The 11683-nt window shown below is 41.1% G+C and overlaps 1 protein-coding gene across 1 annotated transcript; it reads left to right on the top strand.

Moving 5' to 3' along the window:
- Positions 1–9776: 9776 nt before the first annotated feature.
- LOC147455453 (uncharacterized) lies at positions 9777–11459 on the top strand. The gene has a single exon (XM_086514242.1). The coding sequence runs from the start codon at positions 9933–9935 to the stop codon at positions 11271–11273; it is 1341 nt and encodes a 446-aa protein (XP_086370368.1). The 5' UTR covers positions 9777–9932; the 3' UTR covers positions 11274–11459.
- The last annotated feature ends 224 nt before the right edge of the window (positions 11460–11683 follow it).

Below are 11683 nucleotides of genomic sequence, written 5' to 3' on the forward strand. Positions count from 1 at the left end.
CATCTATCGATGTGGATACATTTTTTATGACCACATATGTAGAGCCTCTCCTTTTGGCTTACATGCAACAGGGCAGCCATGATGATGTTAGTAGGCCGCAGGCAGATGATGAGGTGGATCCACTTGCAGGTTTCAATCCGTATGACTAGTGAGGCCCTTGTCCCTTGAGACTAATACTATTATGGACTTCTTTCAAGTGTGGTTTGTTTTTATGTGATGTTTGGTTTATATTGCCATGTTTAATTATGCCCTTGTTTTGTCACAGATTGACATTTATGTAAAACTCATGGGTTTTGGAACATAGCTTACTTCGGAAATGTTATGTTCTTGGATGTTATGTTGTTCATATGTTAATCTTCTCCCTTTGTATGAATTTTTTGGCATAAAAATTATTGCCAACTCTAGGTAAATAGTAGTATTCCAATATATGCTTATGTGTTGTTTGGCTTGTATTACCATATTTGGATATGCTTTTGTTCTATCATGGTTGGTGACAATATATGGATTGCTCACGATTTAGGAAACACATTTTACATTGGAAATGTTATGTATTAGATGTTATATTTGAATATGTTAATATTTTTCCTTTGTATGGATTTCTTTATATGTATTAAGATTTTGTTTATTCCTTCCATGCAAAGTCAATTGCCCGTGTATGCCGAAGCAATGGCAAAGAGCATGTTTAGAGACAAACGATTCGACATGGAACGGTAAGAGCATCGCTACATTCAAAACCTTTACATTGATGATGAATGTGAATCATTGTAAATTATTGTTACATTTTGTTTCATTGATCGTACATAAAATCCTTATTTTCAGCTATAATCTGTGATGTCTTTTTGATAACAAAAATTTAGTATCCAAGAGTCTTCCATTTAAATGTGTATTGTTATTGTTGCAATCTTGCATTCTCTCTCTCTCTCTCTCTCTCTCTCTCTCTCTCTAGACATGAGATTAGGGTGTATATAAATAAACAATTGATTTAGGCATTCCATTTGTATTGATCAATGCAGCATGTATCCTCTTGTAGGTAAAGTTCTCTATGTCCTTTTCAAGCACCAAAATTCATTGTTGTCAATATGTATTCAAGAACGTGATCTAATTTATAGCTTTGTAGTTTTCATGGATAACTGCATACAAGACCACCTTGTCTAATAGGAGTACCCTTCCGCCAAGACTTGCTCGGAAACTAGGATCGCTCGGAAAACATCACTCGGAGAACGGTAGCACTCATGTGCAATCTCTCCTGCAGATTTATTATGAGTTTACACCCTGCCATACAAGGCACTGGCTCAAGATGGGTGTCTATGGTTGGATGGTCTAAACTCTAGGAGCTTACTCCAGTCCACCCGTTTTCAACCTAGTTGGTTGTCGTCACTCCATATAAAAAATATGGTTGGATACTCAATGATTGAGTCCTAGTTTCTGGACAGTCAGGGAAGACTGTCTATAAGTGGTTGGGGGACAACACCTCACTCTTACTGCTACTATTCATCTCGTGTTGGATGGGCAACTTACAAATATTTCTTCTGCTAAAGGATTTGCTAAGAGCATACGTTAGCACAACGCATTTCTGAATAGATGATTTTCTCCCTATTCTAGAATTTGCTTAAGTATGGTTTTCGACTTTGAACACCTGTTGTGGTGGGGTTGGATATTGTTTCAATAGTTTCATACGTTAAGGACTTACCAGGTGTGCTGCAAGAGGACACTCCCTATCTATGAACTTTTCAAGATACTCACGCGAGTAGGAAATCTGGCTCACAACTGCATGGAAAGTTACGCCAAGGTTTCCTTGCATTATTCCAGTACCTTCAGAAGATCTGAAAACTAGTTATGCCTTTGGACAACTCTTAGTTGTGGTTACTCCTTTACAGTACTCAAGTGAGTTATAAATGGAGTTACCATTTAGACCCAAGTGGTTGCAAAAGGACAACAATGTTGAAAATCAAGATTGCTCTTGGTTTCATTTAACCTCCTCACGGCACCAATTATCGGTCATACAGACAACTGGCTCACGTATGGGACGTCAATATAGAAAACATCAGTATTCTTAAGAAGATATTACTACTTGTGTTTTCGAGGATGAAAAATCTTCCTTAAGGGGGGAGTAATGTCAGGACAAGGGTCCTACGGGGACCCTTGTCAGGGGGTCAGGGACCTACGCCAAGGGACTGGACTGGACCAGTGCGGACTAGGGGTCCGCTTAGGGCAAGAGCTAGGAGCTAGGCCTATATAAGGGGCGGTAGGGAGGAGGATCCTATGTTCGGTTACCCTAGGTCTTGCAATTGATGTCATAGGATGTATATATTCAACACAAAACACCTGCATAGAACATCATATGGACTAAAGGCAATAGGATGTATATATAGTCAACACAAAACACCTACATAAAGCATCCTAGATGAATACATACTCATTGTGAGACACCTCCATATAGCATCTTATGGTCCTAAGGCCATAGGAATCTAAGATGCTATGTACCTATCATGAATCGACTACATATAGTTACCTATGGCATTGAGATCATAGAATGTATATTCAATCAACACAAAACACCTGCATAAAACATCATATGGACTAAAGGTCACATGACATATATATACTCAACACAAAACACCTACATAAAGCATATTATGGCCCTAGCTAAGGCCATAGGATGTATACATACTCATCGTGAACCACCTACATATAGAATCATATGGCCCTAAGGCCATAGTATGTATACATATTCATCGTGAACCACTTACATATAGCATCCTATGGCCCTAAGGACATATGATGCTATATACTCATCATGAAACAACTACATAAAGTGCCCCCGGTGCCACAAGGCAGTTTGCAAAACACATTAGACACAATGATATTATTTTGCAACCAAAAGTTTTGTAAACGAGAATATCATATAATATGAGTCCAAAAAGTCACTACAAGTTTTAAAAGGCTTTAGCTTTCATTGCAAGGGTATGATTCAAACATTTGTTGCAATTCACTCCAAGTTATGATGTCTATAAAGATAAATTTAGGTTGTCCAAAATAGAGTCTCTCTCTCTCTTGCAATGGCTACTTCTAAGCGTTGATAGTCTTTCTCCATTTTGAACATAGAATACACAAGCTCATCAATTAAAGCCTTGCATATATGGCACTCCTTTTTATTCACCATGTTTTGCATGAGACATGGACAACGGTACATATGGACGCAAGCTATTTTGTAGTGACCACTCCAAGTATGGAAAAAGTGTGCAAATTGGGAAAGGACCCACAATGTCTTCTGTGTAACCTGGAGGTGGCCACAATGTGTTAGGATGCTTGATCATGCTTATGATCGACTTTTGTTGACACCACTCCTCCATTTCATGGAGCTCATGCCTAAGGAGCTTGATGCCTCTTTGTAACCTTACTTGTATCACCTGTCGTCGTTGTCTTTGTGGAGGTATGAATTTATGTTTGCAACTCCTCCACAACATCATGTGTTTGCATAGCGGCACCGGCCAATGCATATCTTAGCTCCTCTCATGATATTGTAATCGTCTCACTATAGATATCGACCATGCTCTTATTGAGGGCCCTGTTGCTAAAGTCCATTGGCTCATTTTCAACATATTGTGCGTATAGCATCTTTGAAAACCCTCGAGGGGTTCAATTAAAAAAATGTAGAATAGCATGCGAGTTCAATAGAAGGGGTTAATTTCTCTTATGAACTTACATAATTATACATACAAAAGGGAGTTTTAAATTGAAAAAGTGAAAATTTTGGTACATAGAGGGTTTTTTTATTGAGAAAAGTGTTACACAAGTTGTCTCTATATACCTCAAATGATGTAGAATAGGGGGTTTTATAAATACCTCTTGAATACATGTGCTATACAACATATCTATATAGTGAACCCCTCGAGCGTAAACCACAGGGGACAATCCATGTGGTTGTGTACTCCCTATGTATGCAAGGTATATGGCCTCAACATGCATGCAAATTTTTGGCACAACATATTGGTCCAACTTTAATCTCCCCTTACGGATGGAGAATTTAGACCCAGTCGGCCATGCTTCCTTGATCATCTCTATGGTGACATCTCTATTGATGTCTTTTAATTGCTTGTCATTGGCCGATGCCCACTCACTGGTCCGTGCAAAAATTCTTGCTTGGTTATTTGGGGCAGTTGCATCTGCAAGTGTGGCAAGCGGTTGTATGTTTTTTTGGATTTCTCACGTTCGTCCATGTCTGGCAGAAACACATTTACAATTTTTTCAATGAGCAATAAAAACTTAAGCTTCAACAACAAAAAACATTTACATTTGCAAATAGAGTGCCTATAAATGGATTTAAGTTATCACAACACACCACATAATGTAATGAATCACTTTGGACCATGGGCCATCATTATAAAAAAAACTTTACTTGTGTGAATACAGTGTCCAAAAATCAATTAAAATTTTCACAACAAACCACAAACTATATTGATCACTTTGCACCATGGTCCATCACTATATAAAAGATTTCATTTGCTAATTCGTTGTCCAGAAATAGATATAAATTTTGCACAACAAACCACATATTGTACTGATCACTTTGCACCATGGTCCATCACTATAGACAAAATTTCATTTGCTAATCCGGTGTTTAGAAATTGTTATAAATTTCGCACAACAAACCACATATTGTATTGAATCATTTCGCACTCATGGTACATCACTATACAAAAAATTCCATATGAGAAATTGAAGTCTAGAAATCGGTTTAAATTTTCACAACACACCACATATTGTATTGAATCACTTTGTGCTCGTAGTCCATCACTATACAGAAAATTGCATTTGCGAATTCGAAGTCTAGCAATTGATTTAAATTTTCACAATATACCACATACTGTATTGAATCACTTTGCACCATGGTCCATAAGTAATGACAGAGAGTGTACAAGTGAGAGAGATACAGTTTAACTCCATGGACTTTACTATTAAAAAAATTCCATTTACGAGTCCGATATTTACAAATCCGATTGGATAATTATCATAAGCAAAACATACAAGACTACTATCAACACAAGTGAACATAATACACAAGAATCTAGGCATCATCTTACTAAGCAGACACAAACACACTTTTGAGTTAAGCTCTAACATATCCAAATGGTCACTCATATTTTGCAAAGTCTTTCTTTGCCTGGGTGGTTCCTTAAAATCGTTTTTGTGCATTATATTGACAATTATGCCGCAATCAGTTTGTTTATGCTTTTGCCGAAGCACATTGTAATACTCTAAAAAATCTTTACATCAATCACATAGTTGCTTGATGAAAAAAGAAACTGCATAGGTCTTAGTGGACGGGCATGCATATTTTGGGTTGCAAAGCTTGGGGGCCCATGCCCTCCATGGGCATAGGGCATGCTCCGTGGATTCTGCAATGTTGCCTGCTCGCTTCTTAATGTCCACTCACAGCCTTGGGGGGGGGGGGACGGGTTCACTAAATACCGATATTGTATAGCACATGCGTTCAAGATATATTTATGAAACCCCCTTTTCTTCATTTTTTGAGGTATAAGAGACCCCTTATGTACCAAAATTTTCACCTTTTCAATTAAGTCTCCCCAATCTTGGAAAAATAAAAAGTCTTTCAAAACATATTAAGTGCGTAAGTGAATGATGAGTTCAGTAAATGAAAATGCGAATGAAGGTGAAAGTCAAAATACATATGAAGGTGGAAAGTCAAAATATATATGAAGGTGAAAAGTCAAAAGACCTTTTGTGTCCATATAAAGAGATGGTCAACTTCACATTGTAAATTTGTGTCTCTTCTCCTTTATTTTCCCTTTAGTGTTTTCTTTCCTTTAAAGTGTCCTTGCTCTCTCTCTCTCTCTCTCTCTCTCTCTCTCTCTCTCACTCAGTTGTATCCATCCTTCTCATGTCCAGTTGATACTATTGCAAATCTACGTACTTCGTCATTGGTCATTATTGTGTGCTATAGACTAGCACATCATTTTTGTTTTTATTGAGAGAATATTTGAATTTAGAACACCTTTTTGTATGTATATTTTTTGTAACTTCATAAGAGTAAATTAACCCCTTCTGTTGATTGCACGTGTTATTCTAAACTTTTGAGTAAGGCCCGGAGCTAGTACTGCTAATCCTCAATCAATGTCACCGACATATGACACACCCTCCTCGATGAAATCAGTCATCATGTTCCATGGCTGCAAGTCACGATGCATAATTCCTTTGCTATGTGCATGTGCCATGATCTTCACTAGGGTATCCATACAAGAACCCTACCCAATCAAGTATATGCTTACACATCTCTAACTCTTGCTCTATGGAAGGGCATCTAGGATCTTCCTTTTGAGCCACGAATATGTTGGAAAAATTTTCCTTAGATGGTGGAACACACTCTAACATGTTGCCTAGATCCATTCCATTAAAGCGAGGAATGATGAGGGACCATGACTCTTTGTGTGTTTGTGCTATCCATCTTACGATGCCCAAACAACTGCACACTCACCTCTAGAGCAAAGGATTGGCGCCTGTTTGCCTCATTTCCTTTGAAGTCCTTCACCACATATTGCACTTCGGGTGGCAACCAAGTGTCTCCTTTGATGGTGCACTCTGACACAACTCCATAGCTTCCTTTGCCGATCTTTCTACCATGCTTGATGACGCACTGGGACATAAAGAGGGTGCACACTAAATGCTCGCGGTCTGCCCCAACTTGTGCATCATATCTTCCCACTACTACATCCTGAGAGGAGGCTACATTAAAAAAGATGGTTATAGCTTTATGACAGTGGACATCTTGCACATCAATATCGTGCACTCGTTTAGATTTTGATCTCTTTGCATGCCATACATTAGCCCAATGTTGTTGCTTTGCTGGATCCATATCCGTTGGTGCATCAGCGCCCAAGTCTCTTAAGCATTGTCTCATATTACCCACAACATTATCCATGAGCCTACGGATAGCCTTTTCACCGTAAGATGAGAAGTGTGTCTAAACTGCTTCAATTATGATATCAAATAAGCGCTCTCTGCGTGTCTCACTCTCCAATATAGAGGTGATCTCCTCCATGGACAGAGCACATATAAATGTGACCATGAGAGTTCTGATCTTTGTTTTTAACTCCTTCGTTTCCACAGGATCTATCTATGCTACAGTAATAACATATTTTGTGATTTTTAAAGACAACACAACTTGAAATTTTCTAACAAATATTAAACTTCATTCAATGAAACTAATGATAACATTAGCAACCATCAAAATAGCTTAAAGAGTAGGGCATCATTCAATGGGACTAATGACAACTCTAGCCCCAGTAGTAGAGCTGATGCCAAGAGAAACACCGAACTAGCCTAAAAAGCAGGGCATCATTCAATGGGACTAACGACAACTCCAGCCCAATAGTAGTAGAGATGATGCGATAGCAACACTGAACTATGCCTAAAAAACAGGGCATCATTCACTGGGACTAACGACAATTCCAGCCCATAGTACAGCTCGTACAGATAGCAACACTAAACTAGCCTAAAAAGCATGACATCATTCAATAAGACTAACAACAACTCCAGTCCAAGATGATGCCGAAATTAACATTGAACTAGCCTAAAAACTAGGGCATCATTCAATGAAACTAACAACACCTCCAGCCCAAAAGTAGAGCTGATGCCAAAAGCAACACCGAACTAGCCGTAGAAAGTAGCCTATTAGCTTACACAACGACACTCCCAATCCAATAATAGAACTGATGCCAACAAGAAGATCAATAGAACTACCCATAAATAAAGCATAAACAATCGTGTTCAACAACGATGTTTCCAATCCAAAATAGAATCGATGCCGTAGTGAACATAGTGGCCACATTATTAAACAATGACTATTGGTCTAGCGTTTCACAGCGACACTTTTGGTTCACTGATAGGACCGATATCGATATGAAAGGCAAGATCAACACACTTTAGAAATTAGGAAATACATATATAAAAACATCGTAACAAAAAGCTATACCAACTTAATCACACAAGAAAATAAATGAGATTCGGCTAAGGATTATGTCGTTTTTTTGTTTAGCTTGTGAGGGCTTGGGAGAGCTTGGCAAAGCTTATGACACCTTGGAAGTTCTCAGGGCTACAAGGCAAGGGAATTGTGAGGGGAACTGAAGCTTGTTGGGCTATGCGTCGAGCCTGCCGCGCAAGTATCCTGACGGTGCTTGACAGGCTAAGGGTCTGTACCAGTCCCTTCAGGTCACATTGTCATTTTTTGTGAATGTGAAGACTTGTGAATTGAGAATTTCGTTAATTAACAGTGTGATCAACCCCCCCCCCCCCCCCCCGACGCGTGATTACATGGATATGAAATCGCTGTTTTCAATAGCTGGAGTCAAAGAGATGTCATGCTTGTTGTGCCAGAACACAATTAGCATATATGCATACACTGGTGGCCCAAAGCTTCTTACGAAAGGAGTCGATTCCTAGACTTGCCCAACATCGAGAAACTTTGAAGCACCAAGTGTTTAGTTAGCCTCTTTTCGCAATTTTCCGCATGAAATTACACCAAAAAAAGAATTTAAATGGAGATAATGTGTCCATGGTCATTAATGTGACCCCACAAGAGAGTGTAATACATTTGATGTGACTTATCTTTCACTTACACACAAAAAGGAAGAGGGAGGGGAGGCGCGGGGGGAGGTTGTAACTGTTTTGAGTTAACCTCTCCACGAATTGCACTTGAAAGAACTGCAATTACAAAACGAGTGTATTATTCCCAATTATCTGACGAGTGTGCGGCATGAGGCACGTCATGTCACATCAATCAAATTCAGCTGCTTTTTTAGGATCAGCCCCCTCAGTATGAGGGCCACCTAAGAAAGGCAAATGTAATTGCACCTTTTTAGGTGCAGTGAATGGAGGGATGAAGCCCCCCCCCCCCCCCCCCTTCTCTATCTCTCGTGTTGGCAGTGGGGCACCCCCTAACAAGCTACGAGCCTAAAACTAAGAGACGTTTCGCACTAAGCAGAGATTAACCCCCAATGCGCACGCCACCCTTGAACATCTCTACCCTCTCACCCTAACGCTGCCAACAGGGACAGAGTTACACAAACCTCGGCCATTGGAATTTGTTTCATCCGCAAGAAGACAACTTTAATGTAGTCACCTCTACCACGCCCCGTTGTGTGCAAAACACCTCTAACAAAGCAGCAACGATCATTACATTTGGGCTAGCCCTAAACTGCCTTGAGGTACTGCCAACTATGTTCGCGAAGCACGCCCTTGGCACTAAGTAACACGTATAGTTAATGCGGGGGTTACTAGTAATGAGTCGACGGTTGGGGTTTTTTTTTTTTTTGGGGGGGGGGCTCGGGACTAAATAACACATAGTATTAATGAGGGGGGGATTAGGGGATCGAGGGCAGAGAAGTGCGCGTACGAAAATCGGAGAGGTTGCAGCCGTAGATGGGCACTTAAAAACTAAACCCGGCCACAGATTAAACCTTGGCAGCGTCTATGTTTTAAATATAAAACCCCAAAAACCCGGGCCATGGGTACAACATGTGCGGGCGGGTGGGATGGTTACCCCATGCGTCACAATCTGAGCGACGAGGCCCTGGGTTCAAATCGACTCGCTGCTTGGGTTTCTTTTCGCGTTGACTTGCCACGCGTCCGGGTTTAATCTGCCTCGGGCTCCTCGTATCCACTTCCGCGTCGTCGATCCCCTTACCCCCCCTCTTTAATGTTATGTGTCAGTTGGTGTCGGGGAGGGGGGGGGGTTGTCTTGAGGCGCACTAAACCTGGCCAGCGGGAAACATGAGGCGCGCCGCAAAAAACGAGGCGCACTAAACTTGGACAGGCGGAAAAACGAGGCACGCTTAGGGAAGCACGCATCTTATTTTCACTTTCCTGCTTGCCGACGGAGTGACGAGATGGACGTGGAGATGTAGCGAGACCAGATGGACATCGAGATGGAGGCAGAATCAGGAGGAGGTGTTGAAAGTCTGATCCCGGGGCTTCCCGACGAGGTGGTGCTTCTTCATGTGCTCTCAAGGTTGCCCTGGTATGCCCGCCCTGTCTGCAGAGCCTTCTCCAAACACTGGAGAGCTTCCATCGACACCCTCGCAACGCTCCCATATTTTGCAGCGCAAACACGTAAGCATCAGCTTCCTCTTCTCAAAGGCCTCTTCATAATTTGTACAACTAAGGATCCGCAGCTCTTCCTCGTTAGAGACCATACAGAAGATGACAAGCGCAAGCGGAAAACCACATTTCACACTGTTCGAGAAGGTAGGATTCACAGCCACTGGAGGAAGCTTCCACCCTTGCAAGGCCTCCCTCGAATGCATGGCCTACTGCTAGTGGCAAACTATGGTATTCTTTTTGTCTGGTCCTCTTGGGTGCCAAATATAATGGTAAAGATTGATTTGGCTCGCGGAGATTGGACTTGGACCAGACTTCATACTTTTGCTGATTTGTATCTCGCTGATTTGGATGTTGCTTTGAGTGCCATCAGCTTCAAGGGCAAGATCTTTGTACCTCTGCTCAATGCTGCAGGATCACAAACTGAAATACAGAAAAGGGAAGGGCTGCTCATCTATGACATGATGACAGGTCAATGCAAGCATCTAGTGAAGGGCAATTTTCCTGAATTGAGGGTGCTTCTGAAGACAAGCTCACAGTCTGCATCGCATGTTCAAGAGGAACTCTATGGTCTTGTAGAACTCGAATCAATGTTAGTTGTTCTTGTTGGTGATGCTGACAGGAAGTGTTGGAGGAAGATAAAAGAGGTACCCTATCCTGATGATTGGGAATGGTCAGATTTATCAGACGGCTACCTTTTGAATGGCAATTGTTTTGAGCCTGTCATCCCAGACATGGAAATCAACATCGTGTGGTGGGATTGTGTGAACTACCATGTTTCTTGGTTTGATCCTTTGCGCAAAACTTGGGTCCATATGCTGGGTGATAATATGGTCCAGTCGATTGAGTATCTAATGTTCATACATGGTTCATTGTATGGGGTATTCATCGAGTTTGATGATGAACTAAACAGCAAGAGCTGTATTCGAAATCAAGGGATGGGCATGGGCACAGAAGACCAGGCAGGAAACAAAGGCAGTGAAGTGGCAGTGGAGGTTGTCACGAGCCAACAAGACCCCATATTCCGCAAGCGGGCCATCTTGAAAGCAACAATCTGTGTGGCAGAGAGAATTGTAAAATGGGAAAGGGTGCATGCTATAGGATATTTTGAGGATGATGCAATTGTGCCAGTTGATAACTGTACTATAATCACTTGAAGCTTTGCCACAATTGTTGAAGATATGACAGAGAATGGTGGAGCCCAATAGGAGGAACTTTTGTGCGAAGAGGGAAGTATAGCAACATGAAAGCAGTCATCCAGCTTTGGACAGGCTCTTTGAACTCGCTAGTTTGTAAGATGATGTATCTAGAAAGGATTGAAAGTGGTTCAGTATTTTCAGTGATATACCTTCCCATTTATAGTTTGCTTGCATTGTTTAATGTCCGAAGGGGGCTCAAAGCTCTATCCGATGAGCCTTTAATACAAGACTTGGTATTCAAAAGAGGCTGCTGCTTGTGCTTGATGTGTGGCTAGGATATTTCACTCTGTCTTTCTATACTTTGTTGGAACTGAGGCCCTAGAATACGAGGCCTTCGATGTGGTGGAGCTGTCATAGTTGTGCTCCTT

This window comes from Adiantum capillus-veneris, chromosome 6 (assembly GCF_014529385.1).
Source record: "Adiantum capillus-veneris isolate H3 chromosome 6, ASM1452938v2, whole genome shotgun sequence".
Classification (NCBI taxonomy): domain Eukaryota; kingdom Viridiplantae; phylum Streptophyta; class Polypodiopsida; order Polypodiales; family Pteridaceae; genus Adiantum; species Adiantum capillus-veneris.

Excerpts from the sequence above, each read along its gene's own strand:
- LOC147455453 (XM_086514242.1), top strand. The coding sequence starts at position 9,933 with ATGGACATCGAGATGGAGGCAGAATCAGGAGGAGGTGTTGAAAGTCTG.